Source organism: Drosophila busckii, chromosome 2R, assembly GCF_011750605.1.
Source record: "Drosophila busckii strain San Diego stock center, stock number 13000-0081.31 chromosome 2R, ASM1175060v1, whole genome shotgun sequence".
Classification (NCBI taxonomy): Eukaryota; Metazoa; Arthropoda; class Insecta; order Diptera; family Drosophilidae; genus Drosophila; species Drosophila busckii.
The window spans coordinates 12,424,674-12,448,054 of record NC_046605.1 but is presented as its reverse complement, the minus strand read 5'-3'; the positions used below and the strand labels follow the sequence as shown (position 1 = coordinate 12,448,054).

The window sequence follows — 23,381 nt, the reverse complement described above, 5'->3', positions numbered from 1 at the left end:
GATTGTACATTGTACCCATGCCTATTGCTATATTATGCAAGTCGGAGACTACAACTTAAATGTTATAAAAACTACATTATAATTGTTATTGATTAATTATAAAATTTGTAATAAATAAATTATAATTTTGTAATACAGCAAAATACTATTTTGTGTTATAATATATTTAATTAAAAAAAATGTGTGAATGGGTATGCTGATAGTCCTGCGTCTAAGCACATATGTATGCATATTTTGTTTTGTTTTTAACTTTTTTTTTGGTACGCTCTGCTCATATAAATAATTTAGTCAATACTTGTTAACAATTGTTATTAACGGCCCCTGGGACTGCTTTGCTAATGGTGTTTTTTGTTTTCATCAGTAAATAAATTTAGCATATAGTCAATAAGTGTGCCTTTTCTTTTTATTACAAATTGAAGATTGCATAATAAATTAAATTACGCTAAAGCTAGTTTAAATATGTTTTGCATATGTAATTTTGTTTTGTTTGTAATAACTTTTTAGCTTATCTTTTTGTTTTACATACACTTTGATGCATATTCTCTACATATTTACTACGTTTTAAGATTTAGAATGCACTTTGCAGTTGATTAATATAAAACTATTAAGAGAAGTTCACTACGGGAAAATATTTTCCGAGCCTTCGTATCTTTTTCATGGTGACAAAGCATTTAGAGCCGGTTACATGTATTGCTTTGGTAAGGCTTTTATCCTCCAAAATCAAATCGATTTGTTCGACTGAGTTTAGACGATAAATATCTTTTGGTGTTTCGTTGGATTTCTTTTTGTTATTGGTGTTGTGGAAAGTGTTACTATTATTATTGTTGTTGTTGTTGTTGTTGTTGCTATGGTTATGGTTATTGTTCTTGTAGCTTTTGCTATGATTGGTGTCATAAATATATTGCTTTTGGTCCGACACAATTTCAGACTCCTCATCATACTCTTCCTTAGTTTCGGCAACGGAGAATGTGGTCAAGTTGTTTAGTGAATTTCTATGGTCGATATGTTGCTGTTGGTGTGTTGTTGCTTCATTTACATAGCAACGCTGACGCAGCTCGTACTCCTGAGCCTCTGTGATGCGATCCAATGATTGACTTTCGCGTATGCGTCGTCGACGTGTTGATTTGTTGTCAAACGATGCTAATTGTTGCTTATTCACATGGGAATGTTTGTCCACATGATCCTTTTGCTGTTTTCTGTTCTTTTGTGTATGAGATTTGCGAGTTTCTTCTGATTTATTTGGCTGTTAGACAAAATATTAATGAATTATTAATCAATTTATACTGGAAAAATGTAGCACACTAACCTCTTTGCACTGTCCCTGATCTTCCTTTTTTCCGCTTACACCGGAGCCGCTATTTGAAATGAAATTGGCATTACCGCTATTAGAGCCTGGCGGTGGATACAACTGATCCTGCGAGTCACTTGAGTCATCATGCGAGTCTCGACGATGCATGCGAAATCTAATAGGTGCATCGCCCACAAATTTATTTATTTTCTTCTTATTACGCGTCTTGGTATCATCATCCGAAGCCTCAGAGCTGCTGCATGAAGGCGTGCGTATTTTGTTCAGCTTTGTGCGGCGATGGGTTAGCACAGGATTCTTGCTGCTGCTCGGTAATGGCTTTAATTTGCCAATTTCGAGCTCCTTAAGGCCGCTTAGGGTGTCCTCATCTACCTTGGCACATTTATCTATTTGCTTGAGCTTTTGGGCCAGCGTTATATCGAAGGATACAACAATATTTGCGCTTATTTTTATTGGCACTTCGGTCTCTGGAGCTGGCGAGCTGTTGCGGTCCTGTACAGAACGATGCAAGCGTCCATCAGAAATAGATTCACGTCGCGTTGTGGCCACCTTTAGTTCATTGCCAATGCCAACGCTTTCATTGGCAGACTCCTCCTCATCCTCCTCGCGCACAATGCTGCACTTGCGGGTACGCTTGTCCTAAAATAAAATTTCTTATTGTCAACTATATGTTAATGGAAGCAAGAGTGTGGCAAATTTACAGGTTTGGCATTGTCATTTGCAAATTGAGTGGCTGGCGTCACATTTATGCTAATAGGCACGACTACTTTGGGATTCTCTGTTGGACTTGGTTTCTCAGCCAACGTACGGCGATTGGTATCTCCTAATCTGTAATTTTCAAAATGAAACATAGGTGAGCCACATTATATATTTTCAGCAATTTTCCGCACTCACTTCAAGCTAGCCTCTTGACGTTTTTGTTTTTGCGCCTGCTCCTCGGTTCGCCGGCGTAAAAGTATTTCTGCTAGCAGAAAATATGTGGCCGTTATGTGATTGTACTTATTTTTATCAAGAGCTCTGCAAAGAGTATAGTTTAATATTAATCAATTTTAAATTGAGTACAAGTATATGATGATACTAACTGCTGTATCTCTTCCTTGGACGCAATGTTTCCGTTTATCATTTTCTGAATTATAAAGGCATGATCCTCCTCGCTAAGCTGCTCGCGGCTTACTAACGGCAGCGTATGCTCCACTGCATCGGGCTCGTCAGTTTGCTTTAGCCAAGCGCATGATGCAATTTCTTCGACGGTGGCGCGTTTCTTGGGATCTCGCACCAGCATGCTGCCAATCAAATTGCTGCAGTCCTTGCTCACATGCGATGGCATGCTGTACTTGCAATCCATTATCATGGTTAGCGTCTCCGAATCGTTGGCCTTTTCAAAAGGGGCCTGGCCACATACCAGCATATAGAGTATAACGCCCAGCGACCAAATATCTAACAGATAATGTCAATAATTAAATATAAGCTTATCATGTGATTCATAAGCACACATAGACAGACCGACACACTTACCTACGGCTGGTGCATCGTACGAGTCACCCAATAGAATTTCGGGGGCGGAATAGGCAAGGCTGCCGCAAAATGTTTCCAGTTTCTGCCCAGGCGAGAACTTGTTGCTAAAACCAAAGTCTGTCAACTTGACCAGACCCAATTTCTCAAAGAAAACCACATTCTCCGGTTTCAAGTCTCTGTTTGCATGTGTCACGTAAAACGTTACGTAAATTAAATGTTATGGAATTAGCTATAGCTTTGCTTACCTATGCACTACGTGCAATTGATGACAGTACGTGATTGCGCGCAGTATTTGCCGGAAATATTTACGCGCCAGCTCCTCACTCAAGCCAGCATCATGCTTCATTATATAATCATACAGATCACCGCCATCTCCCAGCTCCAGCACCAAATATAGCTTGGTCTGTGTGTCAATGACTTCATAGAGCCGCACCACATTCGGATGCTGCACTAGTTTCATGCAGCTGTTGTATATCAAACATTAATTAATGATCTATAAGATTTATTAAGTCGCCTTAACATACCGCACTTCTTGAAACAAATGTGCTTTGGAGACCTCGTCCAGTTTGGTTTTATCAACGACTTTCACTGCCACTTTGGCACCCGTGAACACATGCCTTGCCAGTTTGACAACTGCAAAATGTCCCGAGCCCAGCGTCTCCTCCAGATCGTACAGTCCAGCGATTTTGCCATCGCACAGACCACCGCCAATTGGTTGCGTTTCCAAGGTCATGATCCTGCTTATCTATGCCACTGATCGACAAAGTGTGCAATTCACCGAGTCTAGCTGAAACCACTTTTAGACAGAAAAAAAAACAACAAAAATACATATAAGCTACATTTGCATGTATTTAGTATTGCATATGCACTAGTACAGTTGCATTAGTTTTGTGACAAATTTAATTTTTCTTTATATTTAATGTAAACCATTTTAGGCCAAGCCAAGAAATCACGCAGCGTTAACTTTTTTTTCTTAGCTTATTGTGCTTTTATTCTAACACTTTGCACACTACAATATTCCACAAAACACTTTATAGACATTTTCATTTTAGACAGGACATTTATTCAAAACAGGAGCAGCAGCACTTGAGCACAACAAGCACACACAGGGCTGTTACACAAGGGGGGACGCATAGGCAGGCAGCGCTGCCGCTGCTGCAGCGTTTTCTTTTACCGATTTCCAGCAGCCGATGCACGCAAAACTATAATATCGGCTTCATTTTATATATTTGCATTAGTTTATTAGACGGTAGAGTAATAAATAATTAATGTCCTTTTCACACAATTTGTTATTAATGCTTATCACACAGCAAATGTACTTATTTTAAACCTTTTGTATACACATTTTTTTTAGTGATGAGTGCCTAGTTACGCATATGCGATTTGTCGCACGTAAATGCGGTAACGAGTGCCGCAAAAATACTTAAAAATAACGCATACCATAGGAATTGAGCAATACTCCAACATGTTTGCTTGCTATTTGTCTCTCGCTTGCGCTAAGGGGAAAATTGATTTTACTGCACTGCTCGCACGCTGTTTTTGTGGTTTAAGTTGCATGCAGGTTTTGCTTAAAAATTAATATTACAAAGTTTAAGCATTAAAAGCTGCCAAATTTTTAAGCAAACTTTGCAAACGCAAATTGCAACGTGAGCGGCCTTAGTTGCGCAACCCGTAAGTCAACTGACATATAAATTAAGTATTAAATATTAGAGAGAAATGCTCGCATGTTGAAAGTAAACATTGTACAGAATCGGACCCAAGTCAAAAGGTGAGCTGTTCTATAACATGACATTCAATTTAATAAGCTAGCAATTTCCATCGATAGGCCAGCAGCAGCTCGCCATCAAATCCTTCGATGCGCAGCATGAGAAACCAAGATAAAGAGAAACTGTTTAGCTGCTCGCTGAACTCGCTTGCCAAGCGCGATGATTGCATTGATGAAGATGCCACAGGGTCGGGCACTGGCCTGGTGGGCCTGCACAACCTTGCGAACACATGTTACATGAACTCGGCACTACAAGCTTTAAGTAATTTGTCGCCACTGACGCACTATTTCATCAACTGCAGTGAGATTGTGGAGCACATAGCCTGCACGCCGCGTCCCAAGCCAGCAGGTCTAGCCAAGAGCTATCAACGGTTAATGCAGGATATGTGGCTGGCTGCTGATGAGCCAAAGGGTTTGTTCTACATTTGCCTATTAACTGACGTAATGTGCTGAACGTGTTTTTCTATAGAATTTTTAGCGCCGCGCGGTATTCTGTACGGGATACGCACAGTACATCCAATGTTTCGGGGCTACCAGCAGCATGACACACAGGAGTTTTTGCGCTGCTTTATGGATCAACTGCATGAGGAACTAACCGAGCAAATAAGTGCGCCCCCGCCACAGCAATCTAGCCAACAGTCGCCCGCACAGCAGCAGCAGCAAAGCGAAACAGATGATGAAAATCCGGATGATCAGCACAAGAGCTGCGGCACGCCAACTGCATCAGAGAGCGAGTATGATACCTGCGAGAGCAGCATGTCCGAGCGGTCCTCAGAGGTGCACATGAAAACAGAGTACTATATGGCGCCACAACGCAACAGCAGCAACAATCCCATTTCGGAATCCAGCTCCACGCAGCAGCAAAGCTCCAAAGCAATGACGGAAACCAAACCAGTAGAAGCGGCTCATTCCATTATAAGTGATGTTTTCGATGGCAAGTTGCTGTCCTCGGTGCAGTGTCTCACATGCGATCGTGTGTCCACACGCGAGGAAACATTCCAGGATCTATCGCTGCCCATACCCAACAGGGATTTTCTGACTGTGCTACATCAGACACACAGCCTGAGCGTGCAGAGTCTTAACGCCGCCGATTTGGCAACTGCACGCAGCAATGAAGGCTGGATTGCCTGGATGTGGAATATGGTGCGCTCTTGGATATATGGGCCCTCAGTAACGCTCTACGATTGCATGGCGAGTTTCTTCAGTGCCGACGAGCTGAAAGGCGATAATATGTATAGGTAAAGTAGTTGTGTGATTTTGAGTTAAATACATAATTTAACTTTGTTATTGCGCGAACAGCTGCGAACGTTGCAACAAACTGCGTACGGGCATTAAATACTCGCGCGTGCTTAACTTGCCAGAGGTGCTGTGCATACACTTGAAGCGATTCCGACATGATTTGTCCTACAGCTCGAAGATCTCCTCGAATGTGTACTTTCCGCTGGAGGGCTTTGATATGCGGCCGTATCTGCACAAGGATTGCAAATCGCAGGTGCCCACCTACAATCTCTGCTCGGTCATTTGCCATCATGGCAGTGTGGGTGGCGGTCACTATACTTGTTATGCACGCAATGCTCTGAACGATCGCTGGTATGAGTTCGATGATCAATTTGTAACGGAGGTCAGCGCTGACGTGGTGCTCAACTGCCAGGCTTATGTGCTATTTTACCAAAAACACAATCCACAAATGAAAATGGTACGCGAGGAGGCCATTAACCTGTCCACTGCACATCCGCTGTATGAGGGCGATATACAGTTCTATGTGACTCGCGAGTGGCTGTCCAGGCTGGCCACGTTCTCCGAGCCTGGGCCTATTAACAATCAGGAAATGTTGTGTCCACATGGCGGCATATTACATTCCAAGTCAGCTTTAATCAGTGAAATAGCCGTGCCCATTCCGCAGCCCTTGTGGGACTATCTTTACAACAAATTCGGCGGTGGTCCAGCGGTAAATATTATGTTCGAGTGTGAAATCTGCAAGCGTGCAGCGGATGCGCTAGAGCGTCGTCAGCACTACGAGCTGACAGTGTTTACCAAGTACAATGGCCTACAGAGTGAGCTGGATGCCACGGCCATATATGCCATTGCCATGCCTTGGCTACGAGCGTGGCAGCAATTCTCGCGCGGTTTGACACACAAGGAGCCGGGCGCTATTAACAATGCGGGCATTGCGGACAACAACTTGCAGCATGGCTCCACCATTAGCTGTGTGCGTGCGGGCTCGGATTATGCGCAGCTTAATGCGCCGCTCTGGCGCTTTTTGCATGGCATTTATGGCGGTGGACCAGAAATAATGCTGCGTGGTGCGCTCTCCGACGATGAGGCTGATGAAATTGAAATCATCGATCAAGATGAAGAGTATGAGCAGCAGCTGCATAATCATTCGGAAACGGAAAGTAATCTAGGCAGACACCATGATAGTACGCCATCGCCAACGCCTTCATCCTCACCCTCGCCCACACCATCGCCAGCGCCTGTTACTGAGCCTGAGGCAGCCGCAAGTGAATCGTTACACAATGGCACGGATAACAGCGGGCGCCGTGGCAAAGCTGCAGCCAAGTCTATCAAAGCGCTGCGCCTGAACATGAGAAAACGTGGACGCAATCGCAATGCGCTCAAGCAGCATGCAGAAATGTTTGGCGCCAAGGGTAATTATTATTCTAAAATGTATTAAGCTTGTTATAAACTTAAAATTGTTTATCACTTAGGTCACTACAATGTACAACCCGTCGCAGATGCTGCGGCCGAAACTGAAGCTGATGCCGAAACAGCGAGCATTAACAACAATAATAATAATAATAACAACAACAACAAGGAAACTCCAACAAGAGTAGCAACAGCTGCATTTCAAACAGAGTACACCATACCATTCCAAAGCGATAATTTCCAAGTAAATGGCGCACGTGAAAAGAAACGTGTGCGCAATAAGGCGCGCAATAGCAACAAGGAGAACGTCAAACTGCAGAAATTTATAACGCTGCAGGAGAGCAATGGAGTCAATGACGAGACTGATATATGATCAAGAAAGAGAGCCAGTGCGTCAAAAGCAAAGTAGTAGCATTTCCCAAAAGTCAAACGCCGACGCCGCCGCAGCTGCTGTAAATTTCGTATCAAATTCAAAATTTAGGCATCAATTGTAATAGTTTCTCTTTTTGTAGTTAAAATATGTACCTCAATTATTTTGTTTGGGGTTTGGAGGAGGCTATATGAAAAACCAACCATGTAAAAATTGTATTTATAAAATTGAAACGTATGTGTATTTATGTAGAAGCAAGCAAGAGAGTACGGCTGCTAACAAATGTACATAAGCTGTAGTATTCGATGTGCATTGCGTATACAAATAAAAGCGACAAAGAGTAAGTTAACAGGAGTAGTAAAAGTTTAAACCAATTATTGATTGTAAACGATTATGTTTTCATAAACTAAGGCACAACAGCTGACGTTGTTGCTCCATAGGGTTGAAAGCAACCAAGCACATTGGCTCACACACTAATGGTGTACTATGGGCGTCTATTTATAGCGCTGTTGCCGCTAACTATGCTCTGCACCACTCATCTCATCTCTGCCCCAATTCTCAGCGCAGCAGTGCTCGTCTACTCGGTGAAGCGGCAACGTGTCTGTGTCTGCTGTGCATGCACACAATTTCACTTTCTAGAATAAATACAAAAATATAATCAATTATTCAAGTGCCAACATGAATGCCTGCAATGTGTGCGAGTCTCCTACCAAAAACAAATGCTCCAATTGTAATCAGGTAGCCTATTGCTCTGTGGAGCATCAGAAGGCAGATTGGAAGGCACACAAGGCGCGCTGTTTTCCATTTAAGGTATTGTTTTTATTCGTATAAAAATTACTTAATTTAACCTCAAAAATTTGAATTGAAATTCGAATTCTTTTTAGATAGCACATAATGAGCTGCTGGGTCGCCATTTGGTTGCCACACGTAATATTAAACCCTATGAGATTATATTGAAAGAGGCACCGCTGGTGCGTGGACCGGCACAAATTAGCGCACCTGTGTGCATGGGTTGTCTGAACGGTATTGAGCCCAACGATCATATTGAATGCGACAAGTGTGGTTGGCCTTTGTGTGGCTTGGAGTGCCCTGGGCTCGATGAGCATAAGGCAGAGTGTCAGCTAACGCAGCAGCGAGGTCAGAAAGTCAGTGTGCAGGAGTTCAATGGACCACATCCTTTGTACAATTGCATTAGTACTGTGCGTTGCTTGCTCATCAATGAAACTAATCCTGCAAATGCGGAGAAGTTTAAGCAGCTTGAGGCCCTGGAGCAAACGCGTCGTGGCTCAAACCAATGGAAGGCAGACCTGGCCAGCATTGGGCAATTTATACCCAAGTAATTTAATTTAAAAAATTCATATACACATTTTAAGTTAATTTATGTATTGCTTTTTAGATTCTTTCGCACTCAAAAATTCAGCGAAGATGAAATTATGCGTGCTGTTGGTGCTCTACAAATCAATGGACATGAGGTGCCCACCTCCGATCCGCCGCATGTCGCTGTCTTCTATACGGCTTCCTTCACGGAAAATTCTTGTCGGCCCAATTTAGCTAAGAGCTTCAATAAAAATGGTCACTGCATACTATGGGCTCCAAACGAGATCAAGAAGAACGCACATCTAAGCATTTGTTATTCGGATGCTGTTTGGGGCACCGCGGATCGCCAGCGCCATCTAATGCAAACGAAGCTATTCAAGTGCGCCTGCGAACGTTGCGTGGATGTCACCGAGATGGGCACGAACTATAGCGCCATTAAATGTGAAGATCGCAAATGCAATGGACTGATGTTGCCCACCAAGGCGGACAACTGGAATGGCAGCTGGAGGTGCGTGTGTGCACAAAACTTAAAATATATTTAAAATTGTTTATAAATCTAAAATTTAATTACAGTTGCTGTGAGTGTCAGAAACAAGTACAAAGAAAATATATAGACGGCATACTTGAGCGTGCTGGCAAGGACATTCAGCATATGGAAAAGAACGCAGATAATAGCTTTAAGTATGACATGCTTGCTGCTACAATTAGCAATTTCAACTAAAAATTTTTTTATTTTAGATATATTAAGCACTATGAGAAATGGCTGCCATCTCAACATTATCATCTCAGCGAAGTAAAACTCTTACTGGTACAGCTCATTGCCAAGGATCAGCAAGAGCTAATGGTTGTCGATGACGAAAAGCTTAACTTAAAGCTAAGGTATGCGCGAGACTTAATACAACTTTACGAAACTATTGCTCCATGTAAGTAAAAAACCAGATATAAAGCATACGCCATGCTGACATCTTAATATTATCTAATAGGTGAAGTCCGTATGCTAGGCACACTCTGCTTTGAGCTGCATTCTGCCATAGCTGAGCAAACACGTCGCATTAGCTTACAAACAAGCCTGTCGCCCAAGGAAATGCTCGAGGAATCGTTGCTCTACGTGGATAAGTGTGTCAACTACTTGCAATACGAATCAAACATATTTGTAGAAGGACATATACTCAAGCAGGCTAAAATCAATAGAGACGCTTTACGCATGGTTATGAGAATTTCTTAAATAAGGACAACTGGCTCAAATACCCTTTTCGTCAAACCATTGAATAAATAATACAAATTGTACCCAATTAACCGTCTGTTCTAAAAGTGTATTAATATCAGACAGCTTTCGTCAGCGATACAAATTGGCTTATCGATTTTCACATCAGTGTTGCAAAGCGTTAAAATGAGTTGCTTGTACAATTTGAACTGCAACCGCACGTTATTCTTATTTTATTTTATTTTGTGCGCATGCTCGTTTCTTATATTTACACTTACACTTGGTGTTTGGTTTGTATCCAGCAAAGGAGAATTCAAAGTCAAATTTGTCCTTCAGCCGTGCGGCTGTTGTGCGGTATAATAGTGAATAAAAAGACTTGCAAACAAAACAAGTAACGCAAAAATTGCGCTACAGAGGCGTTGGCAAAGTTTACATTTTTACACCAACAAAAGTTGAAATAAATAATTTTAATACCAAAACTAATTAGCCAAAAGTTGTGTGAATATAACGCACTACTTGAGCTGACTTAAATATAAACTTTTTATACGGTAAGCTAATAATGAAGACATATTACGCAATTCAATTCGAGTAGGTTCTTATAAAAATACACAAACAAACACAAGTGCAAATGGATTTCGAGTCCTTTCGACTGAACGAAATTTTCTGCGTCGCAATACTTAGAGTTTGGGTAGAGACTTTTCATAAGCTTTATATTTTGCCAACATTGATAAATAGAAATAGAATAACAAACCTTTTGCAAATCTGAATGCCCGTTGCCATGCATAAACAACTATTAAGTAGATTGCAAATAAATAGGCTACTCGTAGACTCGTGGTAAACTATCAGCCTCTAGAGATTTCCAACGACAACGACAAAAAACAAAACAAATTCAATCACAATTTATTGTTGGCATTTAGTTAGCACAAACAATAATTGTACTATGTACTTATGTTTTGTATGAAATTAACAATCAGGGTTGTAAATTAGTCTTGAGTCAAGAAATCATAATCACTGTTGTCCAGATATTGCGGTTTGATCGTCACACAAAGGCGCTAAAAATAGACGGGACCAGTGGACAAATGCGATTAATTTAAATGCAAACGGCAATAATTAAAAATAATGTGCATTGTTTGTTAAGCATATACGGCAGAGAGTGAGAGATCGTTAAATTTAAGTGTACCACATGTTTAGAAGCGATGGCGTCTATTGTAATTTTTGATTGATATGCATGGAAATCTACAATTGATAGTAGAATTCCACTGCAGCAAATAAATAAATAAATTGATTACTTGAGTAATTTGAGTTCAAATGCTGATCTCGCAAGATGAAGCAAGACCCAAACAATTGATCCAACCATTGACCGTTATCATTGTGGCTTTTTATTGAGGACGAAACCTTAATTAAAGCCATAAATTGGGCTTAATTAATGTCAACATTGTGAAATTTAAATAAATGCGTACATTGTCGTAATTTTTGCATTGGCGTACATTATGGCACTTTCGCTTTTGTTGCTTGTTTTTGAGACATAAGATAATGACCTCATAGCATACGAATTTTGGCGTACAAACGGATTTGAGTAAATTTTATAATCAGGATGTAAAGACATTGATATACCAACAACAAAGAACAAAGGCAACAAAATGTAATAAAACCAAAAAAGTATATATACGAATGTTATGGACACAGAGAGTTTTCTTTTGGCATACATATACTTTACTACAATATAGCGACGGCGGCGGCGGCCAATGCGCTTTTTCCAAATTGCCAAAGTTGGGGGTGACACGAAGAGACAGAGAGAGAGAGAGAGAGAGAGCACAACAAAGCAACACAACAACTCGGAGAGCGAGAGAATGAGAGTAGTTGCCGGTTCACGCGTCGAGTGCGTGATAATCACGCAATACTTACATGCTGCTGCTGCTGCTTGCTGCTGTCGTTGTTGTTGTTGTTCTTATTGCTGTTGTTTTTGTTTGTGCTTGTATTGACCCTCATTTTCCATTCCAAACATCGCACATTCGCTTAGCAAACAAAGCTATGCATACATACAAACATACATATGTATGTATCTGTGCATGTAGAATTAGAATATTGACGCTCTTTAGATTGTTGATTAAGTTGAAATAAAATCTCAACTGTAAACAAACAAACAATTATCACTGAAAACGTGACTAATATAGCGTTCTCCCCCAAAGATGCTGCCAATTTGTTAAGTGTCATTGCCTTAGTCTATAGCTAAGATACTTACAAAGGTTGCTAGTTAGTGTTTTGTTTTGATCGTAAATCCCATTCGTATACGCAATTTTATTATATGTTAACTATATATGTGCGTATATACATTTGTTTACAAATTCGTAACGCGCATACAAATTAAAAACAAACAAAAGATAAACAAATACACTGACAAAAAATGTAGCATTACTTATATAGCAGCAGCTTTCAGGAAAATTTTAATATATACGCGCGCTAATTTTCTAATAAATGTATAGTATGTATCTATTTATACCGCATGTGTTTTGCAAAAAAAATTCATAAAAATATTTTAAAACACGCGTTTACATATATTGTTTTTGTATCCAAACTGTTCACACGTTCAGTGCATGCCTGCTGTGCATGTACAAACGCTTGTGTATGTGTATCTGTATTTGTATCTATGTGTGTGCTGTGTGTATCTGCAGCTTTAGTTCTCAGCTGGCGTCGCCGCATTGCTGCCGGTTTTATTTTGCTTTTTAGAGTGCGCAGCGTCTCTGAATATTTTCAGTTGTTCTTTGGAAGTCAGCTCCAGCAGTTCATAGTAGCTGAAGTGAGTTAGCGAATTGAAAAAGAAAAATCTGTGGCATGCAACAGCAAAAGTGCTTAAACTAAATATAAAAAAAATAAAAGTGTCAATTAAATACAGACTATTTTGAAAGAAAAAAGTGTTAAATATGCCGGTCGATATTTGCAGTCAACAGCACAATCTAATGGGTGCCATAAGGTAAAACGAAAAACTAACTAAACAAATAAATTAGTGCGACAAAATGAGTTAAACTAGCAGCTGCTTAATTGTCAAGCCAAAGCTAAACAAAATTGACGAATGTTAAGTGAAAGGTTTCAATTGCACAAAATAAATAAAACATCAATTGTTAATTAATTAATACTGGTAACAATAATTGCATATTTATTTGTACGCGAGCTGACCTTTTAAATCTCAATTATACAAATATTTACATTTATATAGCCTGCTATTGTTGTTATTGAATTAAAGCCTTTTGTTTACATATAGGAAGTATTGGTGTGTATATTCGAGTCTCATTTATCTGAAGTGTCATTATAAATTTTTAAGTGATTCGCCAGTTTCTTGATTGTGTAATGAAAACAAATTAGATTCTAAGGCAACGTAACGCAAACAAACCGACCTTGTGCCAAATCGAGCTGCGTAAATGATAATTTTATACATATGTATGCTATATGCTGTCATAATATTCTATAAAAATGCGCTTGCATTCATGTTAGTTGGGTGTATCGACAGTCCTTGAAGCTAATGCACGAACTCGATTTTAAATTAAAAATGTATTTTTTTTATTTACAGTGGAACTCCAGATACCTCGTCTTTGTCACTTAACACATTATCTTTGACAAACGGCTTGCCGCCCACAGATCCTGAGCATCATCATCATACAGCACACAATATGAACAAGTTGTGCCGTCAAGTGTCAATTGAGTCGCCCGGACCGGGTGCCAAGAACTGTGTTTTTAACTTTTTTGTGCCCATTGAGGATACCCCAGCACATGGCGCGCGCATTAAGATTGTTTGCGCTGGCGCCTGCTACCGTCGTCGTGATCGCGCCAATTCAATTACCAGCGTATCGTCAGTCTCATCTGAGCTGAGCGACTACTGTCCATCGCTGACGTCCATGGCATCGCCGGCTATTCGCGAGGGCTCGTTCTTTTCCGGCTTCGAGGTGGCTGGCGTTATAGAGGCGCTCGGCTCGGAGATAACAGAGTCCAACAATCGTGGCCTGCACATTGGACAGCGTGTGATTGTTTTTCCTTTTGATGAAACTCCAGCTGGCTATGCCGAGCTGATGGTCGTGCCGGACTTGGAGCACATTGTGCCCATACCAGATAACCTGAATATGGCTGAGGCTGCTATGTTGCCAACAGGTGCACTGCTGGCCATGAATGCGGTGTTCAAGGCACAAGCTGTAGTCACAGAGATTCTGGCACAGCGCGCTGCAACTGATTCGAACAAGAAATGCAGAATCCTAATTGTGGGCACTGGTGGTCTGGCCCTCTGGGCCGTGCGCATTGCCTCCTATCACTTTGCAGCGACAGGTGCGGATAGTGTGGACATAACAGTGGCTAGTATCAGAGACGAGGGTTTCCGTTTGGCCACAGAGATTAAGAAGTAAGTAAAGGCGCTGCAGACCAAACTCTTTAGCATACTAAACGTGCTACAATTTCTTTTTTTTCTTTCTTTAGTGTCAGCGTTGTGCAGTGGAACGAATGTTTGTATGAGCCACAGCTCATTGAGCGCACCAAGGATGTGTGCGGCGGACCCGTGGATGTTGTCATTGACTTTGGCACCACATCCAGAAGTCTGCATCGGTCCATGCATTGCCTGTCCAAGGGCGGCGTGGTGCTCATCAGCGACGAGGTGGCCGAAAAGCTGCTGCCCAAATTCTCGCGCCTGTCTAATGAGTACCAGCAGGAGATTATACCCATATCGAATGGCACGGCGGAGCAGCTGGCACAGCTGGTCGAATTGGTGGCCAATAAAAAGATTGAGCCACCGCCATACTCGGTGTTCCCCTGCGAACAGGCTGCTGAGGTTATACAGAAGTTGTGCAATTCGGAGATACCTGGTCGCGCTATTTTACGCTTCCACGATATCGAATAGAGGGCTCTAGTTCTAGTGCATACTTAAAAAACTATCAATGCATTATTTCATCATATTTGTACTATATGGATAACTGTTAATTTAACTCAAGAGACAGCTCCAGTCAGACAGTCAGCACCTGCAGCACTCTCGTTAACATTTAGCGTACCCAGTTAATGTGCTTAATAATTTTTTATGTATATTTTTATTTATCGTAAGTTAACCTGTTTAATTTGGTCTGATTTGTTTTGAAATCTCTCTTGAGCTTGAGGCCAGTGATGTTTCATATACTAATTTAGTTATTTTATAATGAATTTATTTTTTTTAGTATTATACATAGCTTGTGATTGATTTCTAATGTAAGCATAAACACAATACACACAAATTTTAGTTGTTCAGCTGCTTTATTGTATTATTTATATTAGTAGCCACACATATAAGCGCAGATAAAGCTCTGAATAAATGTTATACATAAAAAATAAAAACCAATACAAAAACAAAAAAAATTGTTATGCATGCGATGCAAAATGTTTAATTCGATTTGCTTAATATTTGTACTTATTGCGTACCCAGAAAAAAAACTTACATTATACTCAACTACTATTCATAAATAAAATGCATACCAATACCAATGTACAAGCTTCTCTTATCCGTTACACTATCATTACAAAATTGCTGCAATATCTTTGCTAGTGACAAGTCCATGTTTTCTTCTCATATGGCCATAGAGCCCAGAACATTGACGAAATCGTGCGTCGCATAGGGAGCAGCTATATTGCTTACCCAGCTGATGCAGTCGCTTGTGGCGGGTCAGTTCCTGTGAGCGTTTGAATTTTCTCTCACAAATACCACAGGCGAAGTCGCGTTGCACTGAATGAGAGCGCATATGATCTTTGAGATGTGTCTTGCGGGCATAGTTTCTTGGACACTTGCCACATTGAAATGGTCGCTTCTCTTCGTGCTCTTGGCGCATGTGCTCACGCATTTGATGGCGGTCCTTCATCTCAACGCCACACTTATCGCACAAGAAACCGTTAAGATGGGCGTGGGATAACTCATGGCGCGCCAATGAAAAGCGTCTTGTAAATGTTTTGAAGCAAGTGCTGCATTTCCAGCTACATTTTGAATTTAGATTTTGTTCTTTCTTGTCTGTTTTTAAAAGCGTTTCATAAAGTTGCTCCACCTCGTTATCATCGATTATAATATCATTAATTATATCGTCAAGCAGCTCTAAGTTCTATGAATTATAAATCTATTATTTATAACATTACACAAACATATTTTTAAATTTTTTACCATTGGCTCCAGGACCCCAGATATAAAGCCCTCGAGCTCCTGTAGCTCCTCACATGACTCTCTTGTTTCTTCTACTATATCCAAGTGAGTTTGTATTTGGTGTGTCTGAAATTCTTGCAGCGTATAATACAAATCCTCGCATATAAAACATTGTATTGCCCATTCATTATAAGGTTCCTTGGACAAAAATATGCCGCAGGTTTCCATTAGCAGCGCCAACAGCAACAATGACTCATTAATTATTCCGTTTTGAAAAATTCAGCACGATTGAACAAATCGATTAGCGTGTCGATTGCAGACATATTCGATATTCGTGCTATTGACATTTAGTGCATTTTTTGAGCGCGGCAAATTGCTGCGTTAAGTATGCGGTCACACTATTCGCGCCAAAACAGATTTGTTGTAAATGAAAAAAGAAGAAAAGTAGAACTCAACCCATTTCTCCAACTGCTGACTAAGAATTATTGAATTGAATATTGACACAAAGCGTAATGGTAAATAACGAAAATATGCTTAGTGCTGGTCAGCAGGTCATATGGATCGGAGAACACGGACTGAACACATCTGTGAAAAGTTTGGAACACAAGAATGTGTATTTTTACAAAAAGTGCGTCTACGGGCCATTAACATTGTCTGTGGGTGACTACATACTGGTGGCCAACGCCGACGCTGCCGAGCCAGACACTGTGGAGGGCTGTGACATTGCCAAGATCTTGCATCTGTACGAGCTGCGGGAGATGACCAACAAGGAACCCTGTCGTGCTATAGTACAGTGGTACTCACGCCCACAAGCCATACCACACAAGGTGTTTGACGTAGACAATTTGGAAATTGATTTCATTGTGGAGATCATTGAGGAGCATCGACCCTACGACAACGACGTAGCCTTGGCGTCCATTTTCCGCAAGTGCCTTGTGCTGGAAGGCAATTCAAAGACCAGCGCTTCACAGTTAATTCAAGAGAACAAAGTAAAGCACAGCTGTCCCATGTTTGTAAGCCGCTACAAATTTATTAAGGTGAAAAAATCCTATCGCCTCATACCGCTCGAGATACAGCTCGAAGACACGGACGAGGTAAAGCGACAACGCAGCACACCAGGCGGCAAGTCTGCCTCAGCGCGTAAATCCATAACACGTAGACGCTCCTCGGTATCAGCTGCTGCAGCTGCAGCTGCTATGGAGTTTGTGGATGTGAACTATTATAACTGCGAGAATAAAGTGTCGCCCATAAAAATTGTAGGCGGACGCAGCGTTGTGCGTCTATCCGAAAAGAAGAAGAGCTTAAACGCTGATGGTGAAATTAATGCCAACTATTTAATGGCCTCACCATTAACCGAAAAGAATGGTAAGGTGAGCACACCCAAGTCAAGAGCATCAGCTGCCAGACGCAACTTGAATCTTAGTCTAGACAAAGGCGCCGATAGCACCGCTGACTCCGACTGCCTTAACTACTCCATAGTGCAACAAACACCAGATCCAAAAACGCCCTCCAATGATATGAAAATAAAGCTGCGTGTTTCGGAACGCAGAAAATCCGTAAGACTTGCTTCAGAGGATGAAGAGCGTGATCCTTTGGAAACTATGGAAACGCCCAACACGCGACGCAAACGCTTAGGCGTCAACACTGGAGATATTTACCATACACCAACCAAAAAATCCAAAGAGCTGCTCGACACTATGGGCACAGAGCTGACGCCTTCAACCCGACGCAAAAGCATACTGAAGTCGGCTACAACTCGCTTGGGTAAGCATTGCTTATTGCTTATCAAATTAAATATTAATTTTTTTTTTTTAGCTGAGGGTACCCCGAGACGCAGCATTCAGCTGTCCAACATTGTAGAGCAACGCATATTTAAAGATGATGACATTATTTCAACGCCAAAGCGCGCTCGTTCGAAGCTTGCAGAGGACGTCGACTACACGCCCAAGAAATCCAGTCAAAAAACCCCCACGCGTCCACGACGTGTAAGCACAGCTATTAGCGCTTCAGCTAGCAAATCCAAGGAGCAGGCACCACTGACTCCCTCGCAGAAACTCAAAAAAATACGCTCAGGTGAGCTCAGCCCCAGCATGGAGCAGCGTTGTCAGCCGGTAGATGCAGCACAAAAGTCACAGCTGCAGCTGGCACGTGAGCAACTGCATGTATCAGTAGTACCCAAGAGTTTACCCTGTCGAGAGAAGGAATTCGACAATATTTATAGTTTCCTAGAGGGTAAAATCGAGGATCAGTGCGGTGGCTGCATGTATGTGTCCGGCGTGCCGGGCACGGGTAAGACAGCCACGGTTACGGGTGTAATACGTACACTGCAGCGACAAGTGGAGCAGCGCAAGCTGCCCGCTTTTGAGTTTTTGGAAATAAATGGCATGCGCTTAACCGAACCACGCCAGGCTTATGTGCAGATCTATAAGCAATTAACAGGCAAGACTGTAACCTGGGAGCATGCGCATACGCTGTTGGAGAAGCGCTTCACGACGCCTGCGCCCCGACGTACTACAACAGTACTGTTGGTGGATGAGCTGGATATACTATGCAATCGCAGACAGGATGTTGTCTACAATCTGCTTGATTGGCCTACCAAAGCGGCGGCCAGACTGGTGGTGGTGACCATAGCAAATACCATGGATTTGCCAGAACGAGTGCTCATGGGTAAGCTAATATAATTTCAGCAAGAGTTGCATCAAATTTACGGACTTAATTTACAGGCAAGGTTACTTCGCGTTTGGGTCTGACACGTCTCACCTTTCAGCCCTATACACACAAGCAGCTGCAGGAGATTGTCGGCGCACGTTTGGCCGGCTCTGAGGCATTCAAAGGTGAGGCTGTGCAGCTGGTGGCGCGCAAGGTGGCTGCCGTTTCGGGCGATGCGCGTCGAGCTTTGGATATTTGCCGGCGTGCAACAGAAATTGCCGACACCAATGAGGCTCAGTCTAGCCAGAAGTGCGTCAACTTGCTGCATGTGCAGCAAGCGCTAGCTGAGATGATAGCCAGCGCCAAGGTGCAGGCCATTAAGAACTGCTCGCGTCTGGAGCAGATTTTTCTGCAGGCAGTTGCTGCGGAGGTGACACGCACTGGCGTGGAGGAGACCACCTTTATGGGCGTCTATCAGCAGCTGGAGACAATTGTTGCATTTATGGGCGTGGCGCTGCCAGCGCCAGGACGTGCGCTTAGCTTATGCGCCAAGCTGGGCGCGGAGCGTCTCATAATCAGCGAGCACTCGCGTCATGATCTCTACCAGAAAATACTACTCAATGTAAGCACCGATGACATACACTATGCGCTGCGTGTGGAAGCCAACTAATAGAGAATTTTAGGGATTTTAAATTAATTCGTATATTTTTAAGCGTCATTTTTAAATAATTTAAAGTACAAACTCGTTATTAGGAATACGAAAAAGAACACAAATACCGTATAACAGTCGTAAACTACTTTGGGTGAAAAGACGGAATATATAAACAGATGATATCTGAAGCCTAGCATTAAGCACAGATAGAAGGCCACTGGCAGCAGTAATAATGCAGCATATAGTGGCGCCACCAGCGTATCTGCTGCCTTGGCATATGGAGGCTGGAGCTGCATGATGCCCACACTTTTTAGATTTGCACGCAATGTGTGGACAATTAGGTAAAGAAAGGAATGTATATCGGCGCTAAACGTGTTCAGCGAAACAAATATGCTAACCACATTGGGATCATATGAGGTCTGGCCTATATAGCCAGGTGTCAGATCAATGGTGGACAAACTATTCGAGTTACCCTGATAGAAGAAAAACATTCTGCCCACGAAGATGGTCATAATAATCTTATAAACGTGCACCAAGCGCACCGAGAACTTGCGTGCGCTGGTGCCGTATGCTTCGCATAATTTGTAGGTCTCGTCCAGCGTTATGAGCAGCGTGGGCAATAGCACAATATTTTGCACCTTAAACATTAAAGCTGTTAAGATGAGTGAACAACTTAGATTGGTCTGCAACAGGCGCAGCAACGCGCTGGTTGGACGCGCCTCCAAATTGAGCAAATCCGTACTGCTCTGCTGCTGAGGCAAGGCAGCGCGATAGCCGAGCACCAAAACTAGTGCAAAGCAGCACCAAAAAAGCACCAGCACAGGCAGAACCAAGCGCGCACTAGAAAAAATTACAATATATAGAAAATGTGCAGCATTAAATTGTATGATACTTACGCAAGCTGCTCGGACAGCGTGAAGAACTGCACCTGCTGGTTGAGACCACGGAAAGTGTAGACTAGCAGAAAGGCAATGCCACAGAAAATTGCCTGCAAGTTTGTATGAAACTTGCGCAGCCGCGCCCAGAACAACATTAAAGCAAACACCATCAATGTGCTCTTTATGGCCTGCAAGCCATATGTATGTCGCATCAGTATGAGCAGCAGAAGCACCACAAAGATCTTGCGCTGCTGCCACAGACAAACCGAAGCAATCTTATACAAATGCCTGCCATCAAGCTCCTCATTGGCTTTGGTTATGCGACGACGCAGCGTTCTAAATGTTGTTAGCAACAACAGCGTGTTGCCCAAATAATACCATGTGAGGTACTCAAATTCTATGAAGGAGGACGAGCCCAACGTCAGCACGCGTATGGCAAAGCACACTAGCAGCGGAACAGGCAGCGGTATGGATATTTTAAGACGTCGCGTATAAATCGGCGGCAGCGCAATTTTGATAAACGTCAGCACTACATCAAAGCTTAAATAAATAGCTGCCACCAACAGCAGCATCAAGATCAATTTCAATAGTAGCGTGCTGGTCATAATCACATCCAGCGCGTGAGCAAATATGTTGAGTGTGGCCCCAATGACTAGCGAGAGCAACAGCTGTGCCTTCTTTAGGCTCTGCAGCTGCAGCTGCTCATTGGCCACATCCGTAAACAGCACGCTCAAGGCCAGATGCAAAGCAGCCTACAAATAAAATATTAATTTTCTCTTCAATTGACTTCTTAAGTAGTCAGCATATACCGCTGTAGTAAGCACCAGTCCCATCGCTATAAAGCCATAGTCGAACTTCACCAGCGACTCGGATAGCAGCCCAGAAATTTCACGTGCCACCCGCATATAGTTTAGCTTGGCATTCTGATAGTGCACCTGGCTAGCGCTGCTGCCATCGCCCTCACGCAGCGGATCTAAGAGATCTTTGTGCAACAACGTTGCGTTCTGATACCAATGATAGTAATCTAAAATGCAATCAACATTAGTCATGATAACTGTTAGTTTTTGTCTTGCTAGTTACCACTACGATGCACTACTTCATGACCGAATTTAACTCGGGCTCTATTTAGCAAATGATGTGCGTTATAGAAATATGCATATAGCTGTTGCTCCAATGTTAAACTTTGCAGCATTTCCGGTATAAGGCAGCCGATGGACATAGTAGGTATTTCTACTGATAGCAATACGGCCAGTGTAGGCGCCAAGTCAATTTGATTATACCTCTTGGTAACAGTCCTAAAATTTAAACAAGTTTACTAACTGCTATAGTAGCGACTATATTAGTTTTGCTTACGTGGGCTTACTGCAGTTCTTCGAGAACAAATACAACGGCACGGAGGTCTCTGCAGGCGTATTGCCGCCGTGGCCCCCGCCATCAGCCATGCCATGATCACCGGTCAGCAGCATTAAATAGTTTTGCATGTTCTGAAATCCACAAATGTAATTAATTAATTGTATGCATTTTCATAAAATGTGCTCTTACCTTGTGTTCTATAATTTTCTGCACAGCCTGGTCCATTTCTCTTAGTTTATGTGGGATCTTGGGACTTTCGTTGCCTTCGACATGACCTATGTGATCTAGACCGAGATAGTGCAGTATAAGCAGCTTCCAGTCAGCTTTCTCCAGCTCCTCCTCTAATGCACTAGTTACCAGCTTGTCACCCTGTAATCATACAATTTAATAAACATTTGCATTTGTCGCTTACGCACTTACATTATAGAAATCGTTAACATAAAACGAATCGTTGTTAGCAGCCGCTCGAGTAAATTCACTTGGAAATAGTTTAAGCCAAGTGTGATCTCCAGCGAATGAAACTACAGCATCCCGGTCGCGCAAGCGATGCAGCAATGAATCTTCCAGCTGTTCTATGCTCCCTACATTGAGCGCTATGTCTATAAAATTGGACAGTGTTCCAGTAGTCATGCTCTTTAACCTTGGCATAGTCACTGTCGGTATGTCGACATGTAGATTAAGCTTAATACAAGCTTTCTCATATGAAACCGGCATATTGGTCTCCGTGGGAAAGTCATCGCGTAGTGCATCTATCAGGAACAGTACAAAAGCGTCATAGCTAGCCGGCGGCGGGGTAATTCTAAAAGTACACGTTGTTAACAATTATCCACATACATAACTACTGATAAAGAACTTACTTTTTACCATACATTTTAATTGGCCAGCCATTAGGTATGGTGCTTTCTCGTTCCGCGTCTGTTGTTGTATAAGAAGCCGGAAAGAAACCGACTATGAAAAGTACACAGCCAAATAAAAATAATGTTAGCATATAGAACGTATATGCAAGTCGACTTTTGTGCTCCTCCATTTCGCTAACGTCTTCTTCCACATCACAGGAACCAACAGCAACTGTTAGACGTAAACAAATAGTATTCTTCGGCTCTGCAGGGTTGCAATCCGCCATCAGCTGATTTTTATACTAATCAAATATATCTGATTGAATGTTCTATGATAGAGCCTTTAAACGGATGAAAATTGACAGTATTTACTATTGTTTTAAATTCTCACAGCTTAAATAGCTATCAAACTACATTATTTTGTTTTGTTTTTTAAACGAAAGTATTGGCGCTCAGCGATAGTAAAAACTATCGAAGATACAAAGGTTATTGTAATAACAAAGATATATAAAATTTAAATTTATATATGTATAAAATTTCAATATATCAGCAAAAGATACGCTGAATAATAAAACCAAATTTTTTGGACCTAAATTGGTTAAAATTGTATGGTGTGTGATGCAGACAACCAAAGTCAACAGCGAAATCAACCACTCTCATTTGATGGAAACTACACTCTCAGCGTATTCGCTTCACATTTATGACAATATTATGCATAAATTTATGATTAGATCACACCATTCAGGTGTGGACTTAGTTC

The 23,381-nt window shown here is 41.9% G+C and overlaps 7 protein-coding genes across 8 annotated transcripts; 4 read left to right on the top strand and 3 right to left on the bottom strand.

The window, feature by feature from the left end:
• Positions 1–451: 451 nt before the first annotated feature.
• LOC108594999 (SNF-related serine/threonine-protein kinase) lies at positions 452–4,139 on the bottom strand. Its single transcript, XM_017980131.1, has 9 exons — positions 3,996–4,139; positions 3,346–3,617; positions 3,067–3,285; positions 2,822–2,997; positions 2,389–2,743; positions 2,201–2,323; positions 2,008–2,134; positions 1,307–1,945; positions 452–1,243 (listed from the first exon to the last, which is right to left on the bottom strand). The coding sequence occupies exons 2-9, from the start codon at positions 3,552–3,554 to the stop codon at positions 605–607; spliced, it is 2,487 nt and encodes an 828-aa protein (XP_017835620.1). The 5' UTR covers positions 3,555–3,617; positions 3,996–4,139; the 3' UTR covers positions 452–604.
• Positions 4,140–4,373: 234 nt separating this feature from the next.
• Positions 4,374–7,952, top strand: LOC108597534 (ubiquitin carboxyl-terminal hydrolase 20). 2 transcript variants are annotated; one of them, XR_001915083.2, is made up of 6 exons: positions 4,374–4,589; positions 4,647–4,998; positions 5,056–5,824; positions 5,886–7,234; positions 7,295–7,684; positions 7,745–7,952. XR_001915083.2 is itself a non-coding variant. In XM_017984134.2 (5 exons), exons 2-5 carry the CDS (start codon positions 4,677–4,679, stop codon positions 7,603–7,605), a joined length of 2,751 nt encoding a protein of 916 aa, XP_017839623.1. In that variant the 5' UTR covers positions 4,374–4,589; positions 4,647–4,676; the 3' UTR covers positions 7,606–7,952. The 2 variants fall into 2 exon arrangements, 1 of the variants encoding a protein (XP_017839623.1); XM_017984134.2 differs by having other exon boundaries at positions 7,295–7,952.
• A 246-nt stretch (positions 7,953–8,198) lies between these two features.
• On the top strand, positions 8,199–10,212 carry LOC108595465 (SET domain-containing protein SmydA-8). The gene is made up of 6 exons (XM_017980710.1): positions 8,199–8,412; positions 8,487–8,938; positions 8,999–9,427; positions 9,493–9,600; positions 9,658–9,842; positions 9,903–10,212. Exons 1-6 carry the CDS (start codon positions 8,281–8,283, stop codon positions 10,142–10,144), a joined length of 1,548 nt encoding a protein of 515 aa, XP_017836199.1. The 5' UTR covers positions 8,199–8,280; the 3' UTR covers positions 10,145–10,212.
• Positions 10,213–12,882: 2,670 nt separating this feature from the next.
• LOC108597531 lies at positions 12,883–15,493 on the top strand. Its single transcript, XM_017984131.1, has 3 exons — positions 12,883–13,094; positions 13,689–14,507; positions 14,582–15,493. Exons 1-3 carry the CDS (start codon positions 13,045–13,047, stop codon positions 14,997–14,999), a joined length of 1,287 nt encoding a protein of 428 aa, XP_017839620.1. The 5' UTR covers positions 12,883–13,044; the 3' UTR covers positions 15,000–15,493.
• Positions 15,494–15,525: 32 nt separating this feature from the next.
• LOC108594717 (gastrula zinc finger protein XlCGF8.2DB-like) lies at positions 15,526–16,481 on the bottom strand. The gene is made up of 2 exons (XM_017979856.1): positions 16,275–16,481; positions 15,526–16,215 (listed from the first exon to the last, which is right to left on the bottom strand). Exons 1-2 carry the CDS (start codon positions 16,479–16,481, stop codon positions 15,643–15,645), a joined length of 780 nt encoding a protein of 259 aa, XP_017835345.1. The 3' UTR covers positions 15,526–15,642.
• A 172-nt stretch (positions 16,482–16,653) lies between these two features.
• On the top strand, positions 16,654–19,583 carry LOC108597386 (origin recognition complex subunit 1). Its single transcript, XM_017983919.1, has 3 exons — positions 16,654–18,017; positions 18,069–18,920; positions 18,977–19,583. The coding sequence occupies exons 1-3, from the start codon at positions 16,766–16,768 to the stop codon at positions 19,570–19,572; spliced, it is 2,700 nt and encodes an 899-aa protein (XP_017839408.1). The 5' UTR covers positions 16,654–16,765; the 3' UTR covers positions 19,573–19,583.
• Positions 19,571–22,965, bottom strand: LOC108597385 (GPI ethanolamine phosphate transferase 2). Its single transcript, XM_017983918.1, has 8 exons — positions 22,643–22,965; positions 22,206–22,584; positions 21,975–22,154; positions 21,786–21,916; positions 21,513–21,727; positions 21,242–21,456; positions 20,451–21,184; positions 19,571–20,394 (listed from the first exon to the last, which is right to left on the bottom strand). Exons 1-8 carry the CDS (start codon positions 22,906–22,908, stop codon positions 19,611–19,613), a joined length of 2,904 nt encoding a protein of 967 aa, XP_017839407.1. The 5' UTR covers positions 22,909–22,965; the 3' UTR covers positions 19,571–19,610.
• Between the last annotated feature and the right edge of the window lie 416 nt (positions 22,966–23,381).

Bases quoted from the DNA above. Each gene is read 5' to 3' on its own strand.
- LOC108594999 (XM_017980131.1), bottom strand. From the start codon at position 3,554: ATGACCTTGGAAACGCAACCAATTGGCGGTGGTCTGTGCGATGGCAAA. The intron at 1,946-2,007 runs GTAAATTTGCCA...ATTTTATTTTAG, and splicing joins CAAATGACAATGCCAAACCT to GACAAGCGTACCCGCAAGTG. The intron at 1,244-1,306 runs GTTAGTGTGCTA...TTTGTCTAACAG, and splicing joins ATCAGGGACAGTGCAAAGAG to CCAAATAAATCAGAAGAAAC.
- LOC108597534 (XM_017984134.2), top strand. From the start codon at position 4,677: ATGCGCAGCATGAGAAACCAAGATAAAGAGAAACTGTTTAGCTGCTCG. The intron at 5,825-5,885 runs GTAAAGTAGTTG...TTGCGCGAACAG, and splicing joins AAAGGCGATAATATGTATAG to CTGCGAACGTTGCAACAAAC. The intron at 7,235-7,294 runs GTAATTATTATT...TTTATCACTTAG, and splicing joins AGAAATGTTTGGCGCCAAGG to GTCACTACAATGTACAACCC.
- LOC108595465 (XM_017980710.1), top strand. From the start codon at position 8,281: ATGAATGCCTGCAATGTGTGCGAGTCTCCTACCAAAAACAAATGCTCC. The intron at 8,413-8,486 runs GTATTGTTTTTA...AATTCTTTTTAG, and splicing joins CGCGCTGTTTTCCATTTAAG to ATAGCACATAATGAGCTGCT. The intron at 8,939-8,998 runs GTAATTTAATTT...ATTGCTTTTTAG, and splicing joins ATTGGGCAATTTATACCCAA to ATTCTTTCGCACTCAAAAAT.
- LOC108597531 (XM_017984131.1), top strand. From the start codon at position 13,045: ATGCCGGTCGATATTTGCAGTCAACAGCACAATCTAATGGGTGCCATA. The intron at 13,095-13,688 runs GTAAAACGAAAA...TTTTATTTACAG, and splicing joins AATCTAATGGGTGCCATAAG to TGGAACTCCAGATACCTCGT. The intron at 14,508-14,581 runs GTAAGTAAAGGC...TTCTTTCTTTAG, and splicing joins TTGGCCACAGAGATTAAGAA to TGTCAGCGTTGTGCAGTGGA.
- LOC108594717 (XM_017979856.1), bottom strand. From the start codon at position 16,481: ATGGAAACCTGCGGCATATTTTTGTCCAAGGAACCTTATAATGAATGG. The intron at 16,216-16,274 runs GTAAAAAATTTA...TATAATTCATAG, and splicing joins CTGGGGTCCTGGAGCCAATG to AACTTAGAGCTGCTTGACGA.
- LOC108597386 (XM_017983919.1), top strand. From the start codon at position 16,766: ATGGTAAATAACGAAAATATGCTTAGTGCTGGTCAGCAGGTCATATGG. The intron at 18,018-18,068 runs GTAAGCATTGCT...TTTTTTTTTTAG, and splicing joins GTCGGCTACAACTCGCTTGG to CTGAGGGTACCCCGAGACGC. The intron at 18,921-18,976 runs GTAAGCTAATAT...CTTAATTTACAG, and splicing joins GCCAGAACGAGTGCTCATGG to GCAAGGTTACTTCGCGTTTG.
- LOC108597385 (XM_017983918.1), bottom strand. From the start codon at position 22,908: ATGGCGGATTGCAACCCTGCAGAGCCGAAGAATACTATTTGTTTACGT. The intron at 22,155-22,205 runs GTAAGTGCGTAA...GTATGATTACAG, and splicing joins ATGTTAACGATTTCTATAAT to GGTGACAAGCTGGTAACTAG. The intron at 20,395-20,450 runs GTAAGTATCATA...AATTTTTTCTAG, and splicing joins ACGCTGTCCGAGCAGCTTGC to TGCGCGCTTGGTTCTGCCTG.